The sequence below is a fragment of the Narcine bancroftii genome, chromosome 6 (assembly GCF_036971445.1).
Source record: "Narcine bancroftii isolate sNarBan1 chromosome 6, sNarBan1.hap1, whole genome shotgun sequence".
Lineage (NCBI taxonomy): Eukaryota > Metazoa > Chordata > Chondrichthyes > Torpediniformes > Narcinidae > Narcine > Narcine bancroftii.
In genome coordinates, this window is record NC_091474.1 from 158442728 (window position 1) to 158466622 (window position 23895).

Genomic DNA, 23895 nt, shown 5'->3' on the forward strand with positions numbered 1-23895 from the left:
CATTGTACTGTGAGTTATACCATATTTGTACTTCATTTATTCAAAAAATAAATTATTTCCCAAAAAACAATTTTCTATTCCTTTGATCCCTTTTCTCTCCCATTCTCTCACGGAAAGGTTATCGATCGTGAAATGGATTAGTTGATTTTGCGTCAATAATAAGTTTGGAAGTTGGTAATTTGTTTTTTCCTTTCTACGTGAATCTTCTTCCAAATGTCGAGCAGATGGTGCATTATTGGTGAACTTCCATGTTGCACCAGTTTTTCATCCCACTTATAAAGTATATGTTTTGGTACCTTCTCCGCTATTTTATCTAGCTCTAACCAGGTCCAATCTGGTTTTTCCCTTCTTTGATGAAAATCTAAGATATCTTAATTGTGCTGCTCTATAATAATTTTTAAAGTTTGGTAGCTGTAAGCCCCCTTGTTTGTACCATTCTGTTAATTTATCTAGTGCAATCCTCAGTTACCCCCCCCTTTCCATCAGAATTTCTTTATTATTTTCTTTAGCTCATTGAAGAATTTCTCTGTTAAGGGAATTGGTAACAATTGAAATAGGTATTGTATCTTTGGGAAGATATTCATTTTAATGCAATTTTTTACCCTTCCTATCAGTGTTAGTGGTAAATCTTTCCAATGTTCTCAGTCATCTTGTAATTTCTTCATTAATGGCTGATAATTTAATTTGGATTGGATTGCTTGTGTTTGCCATTTAAATGGTGATTCTTTCTTCTAAGTAATACAAGAAGAACTAGGCCTCAAATTGGATGAAGCATAAAAAAGATTTATTATGATAGCCTTAGCTGTAGCAAAAAAATGTATAATGTCAACCTGGAAATCAGAAGAGAGCCTGAAAGTACAGCAATGGTACATAGAAATGAATAAATGTATTCCATTGGGAAAAAAAACAATTTTTTTAAAAAGTCACAGTATTCGAACAAATTTGGGAACTGTACATGGAACACAACAGAAAGGGCCTACTGCAGATCTGCATCCCCTAAAATGATAGAATGAGAAGACGACGAAATGAACTGACCCAGTGTGTAAAAGTAGATGACACAATTTTTTTGTTTATTTTCATTGTGTGATGACATTGTTTAATGGGTTTATTGTATATGTTGAATGTTTAGTGGGTAGGGATGGGGGTTGGGAAGGAGGGAGGGGGTAAAAAAGGGGAGAAAATGAAACTGTGTATATTCAAAAGGGAAATGTTTGTGTGTATTTTGGTTAATATAGTTCATAGTGTGAAAAATAAAAAAAAATAAAAAATCAGAAAATGAAAAATATGTATAAAGAAAAAACTGTACTTTCTTTTATATGACACTGCCTTAATTGAAAGTAAATGTTTAAACTTCTGTACCTATTTTTACTATCTCAATACAATAAAGTTCAAACAACATTTTATTTCAAGAATAGTATTTATTTATCAAGCATTACAAAATTTGAAGTAATTTAAGCACTAAAAGTATGCTAAGAGAAAGCTTGAGTCAAACACAACAATAAATGTCAACTGAACAAAGCTGAGCAATCCTTTTTTAAGAGTTGTCATGTGTTGAAATTAGGAATTTTAACTGCAATATTTGGTTATCTGTTGTAAGGCAACTGAAGTCATCAATAAAGCACAAAGTAAATCCATTTAATATTTATATTCTGCAAATTTCTGACATTTTGAACTTGTGGAGTAAAACAATGGCATAAAACAAGCAATTTCACAACACATAGCTTTGACACCATTTCCAGTCAAAGGAAACAAAAAAAGATTTATTTAAAACATTTATTCCAGACTGATTCACTGGTATAATGGTAACTTTTCCACATATACACCCACTATTTACAGCATTAAATATTTACAACGGTGAGATCAATCCCACCATTTTTGCACTCACATCCCACAACTTCTTTGCAACTTCATCATCCATTGCTTTAGGCAAAAGCTCCTCCTGTTTGCAATCTCCAAAATATTCACCTGACACCCCTTCAACTTCATGTGATGTAGCCAAATAGAGAGATGTCTCCGCTCCTTGTTCAGGTGTTTTAAAGAAAGCCCAGGACATAAACTTGAATATTGGCTGTCCAAGTAAAGGGATACTGACGTGTCTTCCCAGATTTGTACGTACAATGCCTGGGTGGAGCACATTTGTAGTGACACCACTACCATCCAGGTGTTTGGCTAGTTCACGGGTGAACAGAATGTTGGCTAGCTTACTCCTGCTGTACCCAAAACTTTTGTTGTAGCTTTTTTCACTGTTCAGATCATCAAAATTTATCTCACCATACTTGTAGAGCTTAGAGGACACCACCACCACTCTGCTTGGGGCAGACCGTTTAAGGAGATCTAGGAGGAGATTGGTGAGAAGGAAATGTCCCAGGTGATTCACACCAAACTGCATTTCAAAACCATCTTCCGTTTTCATATAGGGGCACTGGAAAATTCCTGCATTATTGATTAAGACGTCTAGCCTTTGCTCTTCCTTATAGAGAGAAGAAATTAAAAAGTATTTTTCATTCATCACATTGCTCACACAGTAGCAATTCTTAGATATTTCTAATTACGATGAACTCATGATCAAAAATATTATAGCAATGGTAGTGAAAATAAAAACTATTAAGGGAATATTAAGACAGACCATTTTAAGAAAGGACAAAAGAGGTTACTCACTGTTGAAATTGATACACAAAAACTCTCAAACTTCTAAAAAATACTGTTCAAATTAAAAAGCATTGGTAACATGATAATAAGACAGGTGTCATTGCTCTTATCAAGAGCAAATCTAAATTGCTTAAATTAAATGTACTGATCATAGGTCAGATATCAGTTTTCAATAAACCAACAATTAAGTGTGGAACACTTGAGCTTAACTGAAGTATTCCTTACATCTTTAGCTGAATCACTAGTGTCTGCATTTAAATATCACTTCATTCCAAATATAGTGAACTCATGATTTGGCTACTTTTTAAAGAAAAAAAATTGTCACCTAGAAATGCATTTAAAAATTAACAGAAGTACAATTCCAGTCTCGATTATTTGACCTAATTCTACAGCTCACTATTCATCACAAGGCTCTGTCCACTCACTCGAAGCTTGATAAATTTTACTTAGAAAATTTTACTGCTGAAATCTTTAATGGCTGTACATTTATCCTTGTCTGAGCAGGAGGAATTAGAAAGAGGCATACTTGCAACAACAACAAAAAAAAAAGAACTTTGCTTCTGAGGTTGAAATTGTGGTTAGTAATTTTAGTGTGGATGGGGAAAAAGGCCAATGAACTAAGTAGGAAGAAGCAAAAGCTGGAGCAAAATAGGAAATCCACAACCTAAAAGGGTGGAGGTGTATATAAATTTTACACAAGGGATTATCCATTTAACTTACATTATACAACCCCCTCACTATAACCTGAGGTTTGGCAATCTGCCAAGCAAAGTGATGCAACAATCTACAATCAATTCTGTAAGAAATGGTTTACTTTCATAGAGAATCCCACAAAAAACTAAACCTCCAAGGTATAAAGAAAAAATAAAATTAATATAACAATCTTAGCTATTGTTATCTTGGTTGTGGATCACCAACTTGTGAAATTGTGTCCACATGTACAGCTCTGAAGCAAGGAACATGACCCCCACAATTCGTTCTCAGTGGGCGAGTAATTAGTGGTTTGCTGAGTGCTGCAATCATCAATGAAGACTATTTTGCCCCACAGTAATGCGGTCATTATGACGCATGTTTTAAATTGAACCCAAGATAGCCTGAAACTGGAACGGAAACTGTTAGAACTTGATAAAATCATGAGTTACACACAGAAAAGAGGGATTAAGAGGATTATCAGAAAAATCAAAAAACACTGCCAAATGGCACTCGCATGTAAACAATATTGTTAACAGACCCATGATTTAAATCACAATTTTTCATTTCATAAACAATGTCTAAAACAAATGTGTTTTACCCATAAAACTTAAAACAGTATTCAACATCTCAGGCAATTCCAGGAACACAACTCAGAAAAAGAAAATCCTAAACTTTAAATAATTTATGAATAAAGTAGATATGCAATCTTGCTGGATAAATTCAACTGAATTTTTATTATTATTCATCCATGTCTCTAACAGCTCAAAGGACTGGGGCAGATCTGCTAAACTGAAAGGAAGATCCACATTTTTTTTAAAAGTTAAACCAGATTTGGGAAACTGTATTCACTAGAGACAAGGATGGACTTGTGGGAATTATGAGAGAATCAGTATTTTAGCCAGAAAGGGACAGAAGTTTTTTTTTTAAAATCAGTCAGATTTTCCTGTAGAAATAGAGCAGAAGCCAATTGTTCTGTTATTATAGGATATATCTGACAGTAACTTCCAGCATTTACACAGACTTCTGAATTTCTGCTTTTATCTGTCTACGAGAATTCTTCAGTCAGATTGCTTGAAAGGCATCACTGTTACTTGGCACGACAAGGGCACTGTATTGAATCATACAGAAAGTATTTCTGTTGACAAACTTGCTAAATGTCACTGGAAAATTATATGCTGCAATAAACAGCTAAACCTAGGGAGTGGGTCTTTAATATTACATTTTTAAAGCCACCAAGATGGTGGATGAAGGTAAACCAGCAACAAGAGTGAATGTTTCTAGTATAACTAATATGATCACATAGAGAAAGAACTGTGGGATTCCACAGTGTTCTGCATTGAACAGTTGTTCTTTTATTAATTATCTGGGTATAGGCATTATGGGCATATGTTGCAAGTCATCAGACGTTATAATGACTTGTGTAGGTGTAGAGAATGATCTTGAATTGTTGGGAGAGTCAGTTTGTAATTGGCAAATGATGTAGCATATGTGGGTAGGTTAAATGATGATCAGATGTAACAATTCAGCAAAGAGTTGGAAAGAAAAAAAGGCATTGTAGTGCAAAAATCTTAGAAATTTCATGAAGAATTCATAGGACATTGTTTATGATTAAAGAGAGATCTTGCTCCAGGAAGAGGATATAATTGCATGGTCAGATTATATGCAAAGAAAAATTTTTATTGGAAGAATATTGAGCCTCCAGTTCATACTGTTAGCATGTCCAGTAGGAGAAAACTTACATTTTTAGGTTATTTTGCAGTAAGATATCATTGATATATGTAAATATTTTAAAAATATTTTAATGAAGAACATATTCAAACAAAAAGAGTACAATTCAATAAGATAGTATGGACAGGTACAAACTAAAATTATCTGTATAGCACTAACATAAATAAATTGTAAATCATATCCATAGCTGCAGCTCCTTATGATCATGTTAGGGAATTAGATCTGGATGAACTCCAGATTATTTGGGAGGCAGAGGGTGTGATAGACAGAGCTATAAGGAGACAGTCACACCCAAGAGGACAGGAAACTGGAATAGACATCAGCACAGTATATTATTTTGGATACTATGTTTGGGGGGGGGGGGGGGGGGAACTATCTACTAGGGACACCATAGTGATCAGTCTGGCCCTTCAGCTCAGAAGGAGAGAAGAGTTACAGTGATAGGGGATTTGATACTTATGGGAACATATGATAGGCTGTGTGAAGAAGATCTAGAATCCCAGATGGTATGTTACCTCCCAGGTGCTTTGGTCAGGGACATCTCGTATCACATCCATAGCATTCTCAAGTGAGAGGGTGAGCAGCCAGATGTCATGGTCCATGTTGATACAAATGACATAGATAGGAAAATGGACAAGGTCCTAAAGAGATAATATAGGAAGTTAAGAAGGAAGCTAAAAGAGCAGGACCTCAAGGGTGGTAATCTCTGGATTGCTCCCTGTGTCACGCACCATTGAGGGCAGAAACGGGATGCTGTGGCAAATGAATTTGTGTCTGAAGTGTTGGTGCAGGGGATAGGGATTCAGAGGGTAGGGGTTCAGATCAGTGGATCACTTGGATCTATACTGGGATAGGTATGAACTACACAAAATGGACTAATATCCTGGCAGTCAGTTTTTTTTAAAAAACCTAAGAGTTGTTGGTGAGGGTTTAAACTAGTTGGGCAGGGGGTTGGGAACCAGAAATGAGAAGGCAGTGAATAGGGCAAAAGATACACAAGTAGAAACACTGTGGCAAGATTCTAAGAAAGGATAGGCAGTGAATAGGGCAAAAGTGCAAGCATAAGATCAAGGATTTAACTTGGGGTACTTTGGAAACAAAATTGTAAAGGGTGACGAATACAGCACTGAAGATCTTGTATTTAAATGCCCGCTGTACAAGAAATAAGGTTGATTGCATGCAGTCTGATAATGTGAAAAAGTAGATAAGTTTTGGAAGGATACAAGTATTTTATTGGGACAAGTTTTGAAGAAGCAAATTTTGAAGGATCACAGAGTATTTTTATTGGGAGATATTACCCAATTGAAGTTAGATACAGCTGTATTTATCAAAAAAAAGTTTTTAAGTAGAGCAATAGCAAAGAAATCAATAGCTGTCACATGGAAATCTGGTGATATTGTGGGGTTGAATAGATGGCAAATGGAATTATTTAATTGAATACCATTAGAGAATAATGAATAATTTATAAAATCAATCAGACAAATTTTATAAGATTTGGAAACCCTACATGGATTTTATTTCTATGACTGTCCCTGCAGCATCCACCACGCCCCCACCAAACCTGCCCTAATTAATTATGGTTTAAGATTGTTATGTAAACTGCAATTAATTATTTAAAAGATATAGGTTTATTAGACAGGCATTTTCTTTTTTCTTACTTTTGGGGAGGGAGTGGGGGTGGGGGGAGAAAATGTACAAAAACTATTACCTTTGTGACAGAGTTTTTATTATTCTTATATTATGGATAAATACTATATGCTTCGACACAAATGGAAAATAAAATTTATAAAAAATAAGATTGATGATCTTGTAGCACGGCTAGAAGTTGGTAGGTATGACAGACATTGTGAGTTGTGGCTCAAAGATTACAGCTAGGAACTAAATATCCATGGATGCAATCTATTGGAAGGACAGGAAAGTAGGCAAAGGGGGATGGGATGGGTGGTTCTGCAGGTTAAAAACAGAATTACAACAGAAAATCCAGACTGCTTGAGGATCAGATCAATCTGGATTTTCAGATTTTCCAGTTTGTCAGGCAGCACTTCTAATATTTAAATTTAAGCTGGAATAAAGAGATGAACAGGTAAATTTTTACATTTATTAATCAATGCAACATTCTTCATTTATCAAACAAGCAGTTTTAAAAAAGAAAAATGCCACTGTGCATCTTGGCACTTACGCATACACACACAAAAGCCCAGTAAATTTAAAAAGTCTGAGCTTTCAAAAAGTCTAGAATCTCAGGTCTGGCTTTCTGGTATCTGAAATTTTGGACTTCTGTAAATCTTTGGAGCGAGCAGACACTGAATATAGGGATATAAAATCCATGTGAGTAGAATTGAGAAACAATAAAGGAAAAAGATGGTAGTTGTATACAGATCACCACATTGTAGCCAGAATATCCCATGCAAGCCACAGAGGGAGATAAAGAAGGCATGAAAAACAAAGGGCAATGTAACAATAGTCATGGGTGATTTCAATAAGCAGGTTGATTGGGAAAACCAAGTTATGGAAACCAGTTATGGAAAGAACATTGGCTGATCGGAAGGAAACAAAGTGGGAATAAAGGGATCCTATTCTAGTTGGCTACTGGTCAGCAGTGGTGTTCCACAGGTGTTAGTGTTGGGGTTACTTCTTTTTATGTTGCATGTTAACAATTTAGATTGCAGAATAAATGGTCTGTGGCTATCTTTGCAAATGATACAAAGATAGATGGAGGGGCAGGGAGCGATGAGGAAACAGAAAGGCTGCAAAGAGATTTAGGGATATAAGGAGACTGAGCAAAGAAATGGTAAATTAAATACATTTCTGAAAAATGTATGGTCATGCATTTTGGTAGAAGGAATAAAAGGGCAGACCATTATTTGGATGGGGAGAACATTCAAAGTTTAGTGATGCAAAGGGACAAGGTGTCCTCGTGCAGGTTAGCCTAAAGGTGTGAAGGTGGCAAATGCAATGTTGGCATTCCTATCCAGAGGAAAAATATACAAAAGCAGGGATGTGACACTGATGCTTTATAAGACACTGCTGAAGCCTCACTTAGAATATGGGGTATATTTTGGGTGCCTTATTTAAGAAAATAGATGCCAGTACTGGAGAGGGTACAGAGTAATTTTCTTCACCAACTCTTCCCGTATCAACAGCAGAGCTTATACTTTCGTTCTTTATTAATCCAGGTTCACTGCCTCAACTCCAGGACAATTAATAATATCTCAGATATTTATTAACTTAGACCCCAAGGTATTAATGCAGTGCCCAAAATATTAACTGGTATTTACCCAATCACTACTTATTAATTAAAATATTTAGCCAATGTATTTACCACATTAGGGCATTTACCAGATCTTAGAGATATTCACCCACACCACTCCTAATAAAATAAGTGCTAGTTATTTAAAACCCTGGTTTTATTATGGATTATGTACTTAATCAGTATTTATCCATCCTCTGGACATTTATTCAAATATAAAGTACCAAGTATATACATTCCAAGTGAGGCAGAGGTTCCTTGCATCTCTTCCAAACTGGTTGACTGCATTTGGTGTTCAAGATGTGTCCTCCTTACATTGGTGAAACCAGGCATAGACTAGGCAACTGTTCCAGAGTACCTCCTCTGTGTCTGCAATAGCCATCTTGAGCTCCTGGTTACATGAGTGTTCTCACACAGAAATAGACCTAATTTATCCATGTTGCCTGCCCAAGTTAATCCCATTTTCGTGCATTTAACTTGTATCCTACAAAACCTTTTATATCAATGTACTATCGGGATGTCTTAAAAATCCACTTCTTTTGGCAGCTCAATCTTCATGCTCACACTGCTCTGTGAGGAAAAAAGTTGCCTCTTAGGTTCTCTTTAAATATTTCCCCTTTCACCTTGTCCTCTGGTTTTAGACTCCCCTCTGCTGGGAAAAAGACTGACCATTCACCATAATTATGGTCCACATGATTTTTTTTTACATCTCGATAGGATTACCTATCAGCCTTCTACACTTCATGGAGAAGAATCCCAGACTCCCTTATAACTTGCACCCAATCAAAAGTAACATCTTTGTGAATCTTTTCTGAATCCTTTCCAACTTAATTACATCTTTTCTAGATCTGGGTGACCAAAACTGCATGCAATATTCCAAGTGCGGTCTCCTTAAAATAGTGTACATTTTTGCATGGCATTCCAATTGGCAATCAACGGCATAACTGATGAAGACAAGAATGCAAAAGATATTCACTATCCTGTCTACCCATGATGCCACTTTCAGGAAACCCTTAAATCTCTGTTCTCCATCTCTCTCCTGTCATCTATTGTGTAAAACCTGTCCTGGTTTACCTTACCACATGCAACAATTCATACTTGTCAGAGTTAGATTCCATCTGCTAGTCATTGGCCAACTTTCCCCATTTGATTAGATCCTGTTGTAATCACAAGATAACTTGTGACCCAAAACACTGACTGACCATTTCACTCTAAGGATGTTGTTTGACTCATGTTGATTGCTTATAGATTTCACCAGCTGCAGCTTTTGTGTTCTTTGACCTTTGTCATAGACAATTATATAACCAATTTTGGGTTCGCCCACAAACTTACAAACCATGCCAACTCCATTCTCATCCAATATTATTAATGCAGATGACAGGCAACAGGGAACTCGCACGATTCCCCGTGGTACACCACTTGTCAGAGGCCTCCAATCTCCAAAACAACCCTCCACTGACACTCCTAGCACCAAGCCAGTTTTGTATGCAATCGGCTTGCTCATCCTAGATCCCATGCAAACTAACATTCATGTTGTTTTAACTCTCCTTCACGCTCCCACACTGACCTGTCCTCAGCCTTACTGCGGAGAGGCCAAACACAAAATGGATGAACAATACCTCACATTCAGCTGAGGTAGTTTACAACCAAGAGGTAGGAATACTGATTTTTTTTTTCAAATTTAAGGTATCTCACACCTTTAGTGTTCTCCTCCCATACATACTCAAATCTCCATCTTGTTTTCTGCCTGATCACTTATTCACTTTTTCCTTCCCCTTTTCCCACCTGGTCCATCTGCTCATCACCCTTCCCTTTATTATCTATCACCACCCCATTCTTGTTCCATTTGCCCATCATATCATCCACATCTGGTTCCACCAATCACCTACCAGCCTTTAGCATGAAGACTGGTAAATCTCCCCTATCGGTCCTGATGCAAGGTCTCAGCCGCATGCTCCTTTTGCCTCTATAGATGTTGCTTGACCCGAAGGCTTCGCCTTTTTGCTTGGAGGTATTTCCACGTGACGTGTACTCTCCACCAATTATTCATGGCAAATGTATCCCTTTGCCCCCCACTCAATGTATTCCCAAATATTTAGCACATGTCTTGCCATCACTCCTGCTCTTCCATTTCAATATTGTTCCAAGTTTGCTCCTCCCAGATGTTGATCCAATTCCTCTCTAGTATTACCCCATTCCCTAATGTTCTCTGTTCCACCCCTGGACTTCACCTCTTGGGTATCCAGTATATTCTCCTATAATATTGCCCCACTTCCACCACGCCTTCCTGGCTATTTCCTCACTCCCGGGCTCGTCCTTTCTGTCCCCACACCCCTCTCCCCCGTTATCTGCACTCCCCTCACCTCAAGGATCCTTTGGCAGAAACTCCGCACCGAGCTGAGCGAGGCCAGGTCGAGCGGGCGGACCAACACTTCCCCGGAGGCCCCAACGTCACCCCCGTCCTGCTCCGGCTTCTGCTGGAGCTGCTGCCGGATCTGGCAGGCCGCCTCCTCGGCTGCGGCCGGGTCGCGACACGCCAGGATGACGCGGGCGTGGAGCCGCGCCAGGCCGGCTGCTGTGGCCCGCCCGATGCCGCTGTTGGCGCCCGTCACGATCACCGTCTTGCCACGCATGGTGGGGGGGACCGGCAGGCGGTCCGCAGCGCTCGACATGAGCCAGTGCCTGAGGTAATATGCGGCCGTGAGGATGGCCACCGACAGCGGCCACAGTAGCATCCAGCGCTGCTCGGCCGAACAAAGTGCACCGGCGGCCTGCAGTGCAACCGCACGCCGCGAGGGAGGGAGGGAGAGAGGGGGGGCCCGGGCAGCCGTCAATCATTCTCTCGCTCCCGGCGGCCACTCCAAATCACTGCACCCACTTTCATTATCCCGTTGGTATTTACTCGCTGCTTGGGTATTTGCCTCTCTCCCAAATTTGGGTAATTAAACAACCATGTCCAGCTCCCTCTTAATTAGTTCCAAGCCTCCTCGGAGTTCCATGCTACACTCAACTCATTGGGTCCCTACCTTTCCCTATTGTTCCCTTCTGCACATCACCCTTCTCTATCAGGTGCCGCACATTGCTTTCTCCTTGACGCACAGTCCAAATGCAGAGTCTCAACTCTCTAACTAGACTCCTGTGGATATGGGTGCTGCCTGACCTGCTGAGTACTTCCAGCTGTTTGATTTTGTTCATCCAGATCCCAGCATCTACATTCTCTTGTGTGTGCATTTACAGGTACTTTTTTTTATTGCCAAAGGGGAAGCACCCAACTTTGCATTGTTGTAATAGTATAATAAATGTTCTTTGTTCTCAGTTTTTGTCTGGAGTAAAATCTGTGAAGGCACCTCTGCTTCTCACACCATTCGGTCTGTGTAAAGGCAATGGTGCTGAAAGTGCAGCCCTTCCTCTGGTTATGAAAAGGCCCCTTTCGATGAAGGCAAGATCAGCATTCCTTGTCAGTTTGTACAAGGGGTTGCAGTCTCTGGCTGCTCTTGACATGATCATTTGTATTGAAGGCTTTAGAGGAGGAGGTTCCCAGCCCAGAAATCTGCTTGACCATCATTTGGGAGATTGTCTTTCTGCCTGTACACTTAATGAATACAGGCACTTTTCGTGCTCAGTCACCTCTGGAGGGTGTACCCAATACACGATTGATGAATCAGACTCCCTCTTCTGAGCTTCATCATAGTATGAAAATATCAGTATGTTAGAGCTGCTTCAAGAATGGTCTCCAATCCTTTAAAATTATGTAACTTTTTTTTAACATAACATCCTGTCCCTTGACTGCTAAAAATAGAGAAGGTACATCTGGGATGGCACTGAGAACTCCGGAACTCTTCATTAGAGACAGCATAATTAAGAGGAACACAATGTTTTCCAAATTACCCACCCACTCATCACGTACTCTCTGTGTTAGGATGTATTGGTCCAAAAATGGCCTTATTGGTCACTTCAAAGTCCAGAGAAACGGAGTGAAATCAATTCATCCTAAGTGCCAAGGGGGAAAAATGGCCCTTGTCAAGCAGAAACACCCCTGTCAATGCATATATAACAAATACTGTGTCAAAGCCTGGATGATTTTGTAAAGTTCTCAGCAAAGATACTCTCTGGCAGGTATCTGAGATAAAATCCCTCATAGAAGGTGACTGACCCTGATCTACAAATCACAGCAGTCATGTCTATCCATTTATAGATGTTTACCCTCATACCTTGTGGTAAACATGTTGCATATCATAGTTTTCTTTTGATCAATGCAAGAAAACTGAAAAATGCAGGGTGATTGACCAATGTATCCCAAAATAAAAAGAAATGCCAAACAAGGTTCTCAAAAGATGACAGCAGAGAAACAGTTGTTATTATTATTATTATTTTTATTATCATCCAGTGACCTGAAAGGACTTGTTATGTTGGTGTTGCAACTTAATAAAAATGTTGGTATGATGTAGACTAATAAAGGAAACCCAAACATAAAAGCACAATTTTTTTTTTAATGTATGTTTGGGTTCTTTACCAAAATCATTTGCTTGAAATTCACTATATTCTAGTTAATTGTAAATATTTGAACAATTGGTTCATAATCTTAAAAAAGAAGAATCTCAATGGTAGCTGTATTTGAATTTTCAGAAAATGCTGAAAACTATTGGTTTCCAAGAACTATATCACCACATTTCCATGTCCAACTGTGCTGCCAAAAAGTATCAACATTCCTCTCCCTCTTCATTTTCAGTTCACTTGTCATTCTGTATATTATCTTTCACTTCACTGCTGTAGCTAATGTTCTGTACCACAATTAATGTTGGCACCCATTTAACGATAATGTAAATAACAGTAAAAAGAAAACCCACAAAGCACTACTGATGACTAAAAGCAAAGCGTTACATTCCCTTCCAGTTTCCTGTTGCCACACCAGTTTTCAATCCAACTTCTTTCTCATCCGTTATATAAACCTTGCGCCTCTGCTCCAATAGTCCAGGGCCCCAACCAGCATAAATGCATCAGACATTGATTTTGCCAAATCAATGACATACCACATAAATTTTAAGTTATTTAGTGTTTGATTTTCTACACAGGCAGATTTTGAAATTTTTGTAAATTCCAAGTAACAGATGGGATTAAGAAGATGGGTTAAAAAATAACTACATTGAATTTGCATTATACACCAGAATACAGAAAAAAAGGCTGTTGAAAATGAACAAACCAAATTTCAACTGTAAAATAATGAACTGAATAACTTCATTTGTACTAATAGTATACCAGCCATTGTTCTATAAGGGTGGTTGGTCCAACATTGTTTGAATTTCTTCAAATTTGCTAGCAATTGAAAATCTAAAATGTTTCCAGTTATACAAAACTGCAGAACAATATTGAGAGAATAATTATATTACATTGAACAGACATTTTTCATAGGCTTTATTTTATTTTAAACAGGTGAAATGAACTGATTTGGAAATCACAGACCCAGATCCTGCTGAAGAACATCTTGAAGCTTTTTTTTCTCCTCATGCTTTGCAAGAAAACCTTTCTCCTTATAATAGCTAGAATTGTGTATTATAAATAATACTCAGGCGAGCTGCTGAATGACGAAAGTTGGCGCCAAGTCTCAACTATTCACAGCCCATATGTCCTAGATTGGCAACAAAACTTATCTGAGTGGGGAAAAAAAATCAGTAAGGATGTAAAGTGGTATTGGCACTTGATTCAAGAGTTTTAACCATTCATTACAATGCTGGCATAACTGTGCTATCATAGTTTGATTGGGCAAGATTCAGCAGGTTTGTTGATGTATGAATTATTTTTGATGATGCAGATTTTGAGTAATGGTGCATGTTGGATCAGTCAATTTTGGATGAGAGAACAGTATTAATATTAAAACAAGGGTTTTGCTCATGATTAACATTAAGAAACTTTCATTGGAAATGCATGTAAAGATGTACAGCTATTCTAAGATAGATAACAGTTACTGGGTTTCCCTTATAACACCATCATCCCTTCAAAACTGATCAGCAAACTCCAAGATTTGGGACACAACACCCCACTGTGTAATTGGATCATGGATTTCCTCAACTCCAGACTACAATCAGTGAGGATTGGTAAGATTTTCTCCTCCACAATCTCTATCAGTTCCAGAGCACCACAGGGCTGTGTTCTTAGCCCCCTCCTCTACTCAGTTTACACATACGACTGAGGCTCCATACAATAATAACACTATAAATTTGCCGACAATACCACGGTAGTGGGTTGTATAAAGGAAGGGGAATGAGTCAGCATACAGGACAGAGATTGAAAACTTGGCTGAATGGTACAACAACAATAAATAACCTTGCCCTCAATGCCACCAAAACCAAGGAGCTGATTGTTGACTTCAGAAAAGCCAGAGGTGTACAATCAGTGATCATTGGGGGATCAGAGGTAGAGTGTGTGAGTAAATTTAAGTCCTTGTGAATCACTATCTCGAAAGTTCTTTCCTGGACCCAGAACCCCATTGTCATTGTGAAGAAAGCACATCAGCACCTCTTCTTCTTCAGGAGTTTGCAGTAGTTTGGTATGACATCAGAAACCCTGGCAAATTCCTACAGAGGTGTGGTAGAAAGTGTGCTTAATGGCTGCATCATGGTCTGGTATGAAAACACCAATATCCCTGAGTGTAAAGCCCTCCAAAAGGTAATGGACACAGCCCAAGACAACACAGGCAAAACTCTATCCACTATTGAGCACCTCTACGTCAGAGAGCAACAGTAATCGCTCTGTTATTGCTGCTGCCTTTAGGAAAACCAACAAGGTCGGGTCAGATACAGCAATGAGCTCTCTGAACCCTTCTCCATTAACAATGGCGTGAAGCAAGGCTGTGTTCTGGCACCAACCCTCTTTTCAATCTTCTTCAGCATGATGCTGAACCAAGCCATGAAAGACCCCAACAATGAAGACGCTGTTTACATCCGGTACCGCACGGATGGCAGTCTCTTCAATCTGAGGCGCCTGCAAGCTCACACCAAGACACAAGAGAAACTTGTCCGTGAACTACTCTTTGCAGACGATGCCGCTTTAGTTGCCCATTCAGAGCCAGCTCTTCAGCGCTTGACGTCCTGCTTTGCGGAAACTGCCAAAATGTTTGGCCTGGAAGTCAGCCTGAAGAAAACTAAGGTCCTCCATCAGCCAGCTCCCCACCATGATTACCAGCCCCCCCACATCTCCATCGGGCACACAAAACTCAAAACGGTCAACCAGTTTACCTATCTCGGCTGCACCATTTCATCAGATGCAAGGATCGACAATGAGATAGACAACAGACTCGCCAAGGCAAATAGCGCCTTTGGAAGACTACACAAAAGAGTCTGGAAAAACAACCAACTGAAAAACCTCACAAAGATAAGCGTATACAGAGCCGTTGTCATACCCACACTCCTGTTCGGCTCCGAATCATGGGTCCTCTACCGGCACCACCTACGGCTCCTAGAACGCTTCCACCAGCGTTGTCTCCGCTCCATCCTCAACATCCATTGGAGCGCTTACATCCCTAACGTCGAAGTACTCGAGATGGCAGAGGTCGACAGCATCGAGTCCACGCTGCTGAAGATCCAGCTGCGCTGGATGGGTCACGTCTCCAGAATGGAGGACCATCGCCTTCCCAAGATCGTGTTATATGGTGAGCTCTCCACTGGCCACCGTGACAGAGGTGCACCAAAGAAAAGGTACAAGGACTGCCTAAAGAAATCTCTTGGTGCCTGCCACATTGACCACCGCCAGTGGGCTGATAACGCATCTTGGCGCCTCACAGTTTGGCAGGCAGCAACCTCCTTTGAAGAAGACCGCAGAGCCCACCTCACTGACAAAAGGCAAAGGAGGAAAAACCCAACACCCAACCCCAACCAACCAATTTTCCCCTGCAACCGCTGCAATCGTGTCTGCCTGTTCCGCATCGGACTTGTCAGCCACAAACGAGCCTGCAGCTGACGTGGACTTTTTTACCCCCTCCATAAATCTTCGTCCGCGAAGCCAAGCCAAAGAAAGGAAAGAGGTATAAGGGCAACAGGTCGTTTACCACCAGGGTCAGGAACAGCTACAACACCACCAGCAGATTCCTCAATCAGAGACTCATTTAAAAGTTCTTAAGTAATGGAAGATTTAAACTGTGTTTCTTACTTTTGCAGCCTTTGCAGAAAACTTCTGCAAGGCTGAGAACCAGCTTGTTGCATATGAATTAGTAGACACACCTAAATTCCACCATGGGGCCCAGGGATGCATATGAATTATTAGACATTATCCAACTTCCACCATGAGGCCCAGAGATGTAGTTATCTTTTGTTGGTCGCAGACTGTCAGGAGACCTTGAAGATAATTAAATCATTTGTTGAAAGAGATAAGATCTGAAGTAAACAACTTTTGGGTAATATAAGCCATGGTCCCACTGCTGAAGTTTGAGACTCTCCAAGAGGTGGCAACATCTCTCAGCAAGAAGAAGAACTTCAAGATTCCAAACCGACGTCCTGGTCTGGGGAGGTGGAGAAGCTGCTACCGGCGCCCAGACAACCTACTACAAGTGCGCAGTCGTCGCCTTGCTTTGGCAGTTGGGACCAGTCCAGGCATTGATAAGTATAATTGGGAAGGGCTTGCATATTGTAGTGTGAATTCAGCTAGCTATTTAGCAATAAAGACTTGTATAAACTGAACTGCTTTTGGTGTTTGTGTGTGTGTGTATTTTCTTTCGGTAGCTCAAACACTGTGACCAATCTAAAACGATCAAAATGAGAGGTATAAGTTTACCCAAGACATCTTACTTGTGCACTTTATTGATTTTCTTTTTATTCTCTCTGTATTGCACGTCAGTTTGTTGACATTCTTTTTGTGTTTGTATGTTTTATGCTGTGTAGTTTATGTTTTGCGCTACTAATTAGTGGCAATTCTGCTGCCCAGCACGACCAAGGCACTCCGCTGGCTGAATATTTGCTCCCATCTTCACCAAAGGGTTATGTGTTACTTCAGAGAACATTTACTTTGATAATTTTAAACATTTATTTCTTACCTATTATTTTATTCTTATTTATTTTCATTTTTTAGATTTATTTTCTTCAATTTTTTTGCTGGTGACTTAAGTCTGCCAGTTGTTTGAATTCCAGTTACCAGGGATTTTACTGTATCTATACCAATAGAATAATACATGCTGTTTGATATAATGTAGGATATCATATATTTGTCACAGAGAAAATGTGAAATTCATCTTCCATTTTTTAAACTAACATTTGCTTTGAGCAGTAAAGCCATGCTTTTGTCATTGTTCCCCTTGACCACAGCACCAGCTGTTGCCTCTGATCTGAGTATAGCTGCCGCTGATAAAATAGTACCAGGAAACCAGTAACTCCAGGCACTGGAAGCTCTGCCTTTCTAGATGCAGGGAGAAGCCCCACCCTTTTTCAAGAAGTAACCCCAGTAGAAGCCTTGCAGAGGCATAATTGGGTCTGTCACAAAGGATGGGGCCAACAGTCACAATCACATTGATTGGCAGGACAGGCCTAAGGTGCCAGGTGGCCTGCTGTACTTGAGTCCTTCGTGTACTCTATGCTGGTGTTACAATGGGACCGCATTGAAGGGACCAAAGATGTTTGGCCCTCATGCCATCCAGGGAAGAGGTGTCAAATACTAAATATTTATCGTTCATACTATAATTCACATTCATTTATGTTGACTGCTCTGTGAGATAAACTGTTGTCACTTCCATCAATTTTCATAATTGTTTGCACAATAGACTTTTGTCTGCCCTTAAATGGAAAGGAGATAAAAATAATCTTCAGAAAATGTAAAACTCAAATATACAAAAGGGGTACAGCTAGTTCACATGGCACTTGATACAGGTGTTTTAACCATTCATTACAATGTTGACATGTTTGTACTAACATCGTTTGCTATTACAGTGAGATAAATTTAAGTCAATAATAATTTAAGGAATCTTACTTGTGCACTTTATTGATGTCCTTTTCTCTGTATTACACAGTTTGTTTACACTCGTTATCAGTTTTCAGTTCTTTTATTTGTTTACATTTTATGCTGTGTACAGTTTATTTGCACTGCCAATTCGTGGTAATTCAGCTGTGCCTGCAGGGAAAAGGAATCTCAGGGTTGTATGTGATATCATGCATGTACACAGACAATAAATCTCTGAATCCAAATTAAAAATAAGCAATACATTCTTGTATTGGGAAGGGTTGTAGCTGTCATGTGACAGCACTGCCCCCAGCCTCGTCAGAGGACACACCAGCTGTCAAACAAGGTTTGGTTCCGCCCCACCCATTAGTGCACACCTTGCCATTGGTTTGATGTAAATTACCTGGACTGGACTCTCCAGCCTGTCTGTACTTGGCCTCGGGCCATTGGCTGTTGTAATTGGATTAACCCTGCTAACAATCTGGGCTGGACTCCAGCACTATGAAGATGCCATGTGTTATTTATTCTCTCTCTTTGCTAGCTTGGGGCCATTCTACTTCACGCCAGGTCTAGAAATATGGAAGGCCACTGGAGAAACAGTTGGTAAGATGTGACAATTAAAAAGGTTTGGAGTGCTTAATTAGTGTCCCTTGTAGCATAGAGCCGTGCTTGCACTGAGTCAAGCGGAGGGGTGGTGGGGCATCATAGTGATCCTTCCTTGATAATTTTATGTACCAGTCCATTGTGTGTGTGTGTATATCTTGTTCTTGTGCTATATTCCCCAGGTTTGCTATTAATTGTCTGCTATTACTTTCCCACGGCTGTTGTAAAGTGTGTGTGTGTGTATATCGTCTGTTACCATTTCCCACACTGGCTTTGTGTAAATTAAATCTTTCCCCATCAAAACTGTCCAGAGTCCTTGCCTTTGAGACCTACCAAACTGTTTCCTCACTCACACCAATATTAATGGGCCTGCTCAGTTTCCTGAGGGAGGAAATTAGCATGTGAAGGGCCTCTTGAATCAATAGTATAATGGACAATTGACACCTCTGGGAGATGTTGAATAGGTTGGACATTGCAGCAGATTAAACTGTGGCAAATAGAGGGACTGTGGAATGTGTCTTGTCTCTTGTCCCAAGTAACTGCAAATTGCTCTTGTGAGTTGAAATGGAGATGAATTGAAAAGAAAGCATTCTTGTTGCAGGGTCTGAATTGTGGGCTACAGACAATCTTGAAGGGAGGGCAGAGGACAACAACTGGTTCCCTTTTGGCTGTTTCATCTACAATTGTAGCCCCAACAATGAAGACGCTGTTTACATCCGGTACCGCACGGATGGCAGTCTCTTCAATCTGAGGCGCCTGCAAGCTCACACCAAGACACAAGAGAAACTTGTCCGTGAACTACTCTTTGCAGATGATGCCGCTTTAGTTGCCCATTCAGAGCCAGCTCTTCAGCGCTTGACGTCCTGCTTTGCGGAAACTGCCAAAATGTTTGGCCTGGAAGTCAGCCTGAAGAAAACTAAGGTCCTCCATCAGCCAGCTCCCCACCATGACTACCAGCCCCCCCACATCTCCATCGGGCACACAAAACTCAAAACGGTCAACCAGTTTACCTATCTCGGCTGCACCATTTCATCAGATGCAAGGATCGACAATGAGATAGACAACAGACTCGCCAAGGCAAATAGCGCCTTTGGAAGACTACACAAAAGAGTCTGGAAAAACAACCAACTGAAAAATCTCACAAAGATAAGTGTATACAGAGCCGTTGTCATACCCACACTCCTGTTCGGCTCCGAATCATGGGTCCTCTACCGGCACCACCTACGGCTCCTAGAACGCTTCCACCAGCGTTGTCTCCGCTCCATCCTCAACATCCATTGGAGCGCTTTCATCCCTAACGTCGAAGTACTCGAGATGGCAGAGGTCGACAGCATCGAGTCCACGCTGCTGAAGATCCAGCTGCGCTGGGTGGGTCACATCTCCAGAATGGAGGACCATCGCCTTCCCAAGATCGTGTTATATGGCGAGCTCTCCACTGGCCACCGTGACAGAGGTGCACCAAAGAAAAGGTACAAGGACTGCCTAAAGAAATCTCTTGGTGCCTGCCACATTGACCACCGCCAGTGGGCTGATAACGCATCTTGGCGCCTCACAGTTTGGCAGGCAGCAACCTCCTTTGAAGAAGACCGCAGAGCCCACCTCACTGACAAAAGGCAAAGGAGGAAAAACCCAACACCCAACCCCAACCAACCAATTTTCCCCTGCAACCGCTGCAATCGTGTCTGCCTGTCCCGCATCGGACTTGTCAGCCACAAACGAGCCTGCAGCTGACGTGGACTTTTTACCCCCTCCATAAATCTTCGTCCGCGAAGCCAAGCCAAAGAAAGTAGCCTGTGCAACCTGGAATGTAAACTTTCCCCTGTTAATATAATGGGTCTGTTCCTTTAAAACATTAATTTCTAAAATGCATTCAGGGAAAGGCACTATTAAGACTGTGGCATAATGTCTCTATGCACGTTCAGAGAAACTGAACATACAATTTATCAATACATAATCAGAGTTTGTAGATGCAAAGTTACAGTTTGTAAGTTGACCATCATTGATTGACCATGGTAGGAAACAGTTATACATTTTGTTTCATAATGACAGCATTACCCCAGAACTCCCATCAATAGAAAAACACCTCATGGGGAGGGGGCTGGGGGAGCCTTTATTTTAAAACACTAAATTGGCTACCTTTCTGTCCTGACTCCACCTGGCTATTGTCACAGGGAACTAATACAGGCACTTGAGGCACCTGTTGAAAGAGAACTCAAGTGGGAATGGCATCTTGGTACTTAGCCTCGGGCCATTGGCTGTTGTAATTGGATTAATCCTCCTGGCACTGTCATTTTACCCTGCTAACGACCTGGGCTGGTCTCTCCAGCACTATAAAGTTGCCATGTGTTCTTTGTTCTACCACTTTGCTAGCTTGGAACCACCCTGCTTCACTCCAGACCTAGAAATGTGGAAGAAACCTTTGGTAAGATGTGCGCTGTTAAATGAGTTGGGAACATTTAATTAGTGTCCCCTGTAGCATAGCCGTGCCTGCACTGAGTCAAGGGGTGGTGGGGCATTATAGTGATTTTTTTTAAATGTGTGTATATAATCTGTTATAATTTCCCACACTTGCTTTCTGTAAATAAAATCCTTCCCCATCAAAACTGTATGTCCGGAGTCCTTGCCTTTAAGACCTACCAAATCTGTTTCCACACACAATTACCCACCAGAAAAATAGGAAGATTTCATTTGACTGAACATACTGGCTATTTGGGAACTAAATATTGCTGATCTCATCAGTTATCCTTGTACCTCCTCTGGCTGGGAGGTAGAGCTGATGCATTATGCACTGCAGGCAACAGATCTTACAGGATCAGGCAGAATTCTTTCCCTCAATATGAATAATGTTTCTTTGAGCATTAATTATCACTGTTCTAGTAGACTGCTTAACTGAATTGATGTTTACAGTAGAATCCTCGTGCAATTACAGGTTCATGACACTTTAAACTACAGTTATAACTATTGGGAATGGTTCTTTACCAGGGTAACATGCTTATGTAGCAGTTATACAAGTGCCAACCTATTTGTGAAATAGCCCTGTTAAAATAACATCACATTACCATGTTTACTACCTGCGACCTATTATTGCCCACAGTAGTTTTTAGTACTGTATAAGGTAAATTAAGATTCATGGTTCTGATGAAGGAATTGCATGTATGATTCCCAAAAATTTAAAAGTAATGATAAAGAACTAAATTGATAGAAATAATGTGAACCTGATTTCTTAAAATACCATTTTGTCCATTTATGTAAGCATTGACTGTGCAGTACAAAATACATAGAACTTTTTTAAAAAAAGTTCCACCTCAGGTTCAAATTGGCTTTAAAAATGCATAAATAATTTAAAGCCAAAGAGAAGTTTCTTCACACACTTCACATTTGGAAATTTTAATGAAATCAAGCAGCTACATTTAATCTAATGTTTATTTATTTACCTTGCACTGGGAAAAAAATGACCCATTCAGTCATAATTCTGTGTAGATTCATAAGAAAATTTTAGTCAGAGTGCCTAGAATAATGATTTTAAGGATACTAAAAATTATTCCTTAAAAAAACTAATATTAATTTTATTGAAGTACACTGTGGTAAATTATGTACAAAGACATAAACTCTACAAAATGCCTTTGTGAGGACAACTGTTACAAGTATAGTTGAATCTCCTCCATCAAAGGCCTCAAGTGATGGACACTAGACATAGTAGGGATGTGCTACTTCTTTGTCCAGCATTTTCAACCAATCTTACAAAATATCAAAACTCAATTTACATGTAATGGGACTTATGTTCAAAATCACCCTTTATCAGGAATGAAAGGAACTAAAAAGTTCTTATGACCAACCAGTTGTTTTACTAACATTATTAATTTGGCCCATTTGTACTGGATTTGTCAGCCACTTTAGAACCTGCTTGTGTGCTCAGTTTCACCTGTGTGTTTGCATGCTCAATTTCGATCGAATTACAATCTCGCGGAAACTCCAGGCCATAATATATACTCAGTTGAAGTGGCTTGTGTACTGTTTTATTGAAAGCTTAGAGATGTTTGCCTTGCCCAATCCATATATGTAAATATATGTCAGTAATGCATTTCCATGGTAAGCAATTTGAACTGTCATTTTTAGTAGGAAATTATAAAAATTACATAACAAATGCCCACTAGATGGTGACAGTGGGCTAAATTTTAAAATATTTTTGGATTTTTGGTTCTGGCCTTAAATTAATAAATGCTGGTGGCAAAATTGGATTTATTTCTGATAGTTAGTTGCCCTGAGAAATTGTTAGTTGCCTTTCTCCTCAATGAAAAATTGCAATGATTGGGTTAAAGGCATATTTGAGAAGACAAATCATTAGTTTTACATCTAAAATTAAGAAACAATATTCATTTGATGTTGATAAATTAGAGAAGGAGATAAAAATTTTAGAAAAAGATTTACAACAGGATTCAGTGGAGATTAAGAGGTTCAGAACCTCAAAGCAAGAAACACTGCTTGAAGATGGCATTAATGCACATACTGGGCACTGTTGCTCAATAATATTTGCATACATGGGTAGGAAAAGCCCATTCAGAAATAATTTGATGGTAGAACATCCTGGTCAAGCCTAAGTAAGATAAAGCCCAATGACTAGGTTTGAAGTTCACAAGAGTTGCTCTTCTTTCTGAGACAGGTTTAGCACAAATTTAAATGTGGAATAAACCTTCTTCAACTTCTGTTCTGTGCTACCTATTTCAGACACAACTGCCTATCATTATCAGTACATGTGTCCATCGCACTGAACTGTAGAGTCAAAATCTCATCTTCACGCTGATGTCATGGTCAAGCATAAACAACAATGGGGGTTGTGGTGTGATAGCATAGGTGGGAGACATGAAGAGACCCCTCTCCCTACAGAAATGCTAAAATCCTGATTTTAAGTTTTGTTTTTAAAAAAAAATATTAAATATTTTTATAAAGTACTGTTAACTAATAATAAGGAAAACAAAATCTTAAACAGTTTTTAAAAAATGACGCAGAAACTGACATCAACTACTGAAGAATTTGGGCCTACCTTTGAGATGAAG

At 39.8% G+C, this 23895-nt stretch overlaps 1 protein-coding gene across 1 annotated transcript; it reads right to left on the bottom strand.

Annotated features, from left to right (window-relative positions):
- Positions 1–1429: 1429 nt before the first annotated feature.
- On the bottom strand, positions 1430–11134 carry rdh14a (retinol dehydrogenase 14a). Its single transcript, XM_069886476.1, has 2 exons — positions 10684–11134; positions 1430–2470 (listed from the first exon to the last, which is right to left on the bottom strand). The coding sequence occupies exons 1-2, from the start codon at positions 11053–11055 to the stop codon at positions 1847–1849; spliced, it is 996 nt and encodes a 331-aa protein (XP_069742577.1). The 5' UTR covers positions 11056–11134; the 3' UTR covers positions 1430–1846.
- Positions 11135–23895: the final 12761 nt, after the last annotated feature.

Excerpts from the sequence above, each read along its gene's own strand:
- rdh14a (XM_069886476.1), bottom strand. The coding sequence starts at position 11,055 with ATGCTACTGTGGCCGCTGTCGGTGGCCATCCTCACGGCCGCATATTAC. Across the intron at positions 2,471-10,683 it reads TCTGCCAAAGGATCCTTGAG|GAAGAGCAAAGGCTAGACGT; the intron begins GTGAGGGGAGTG and ends TCTCTCTATAAG.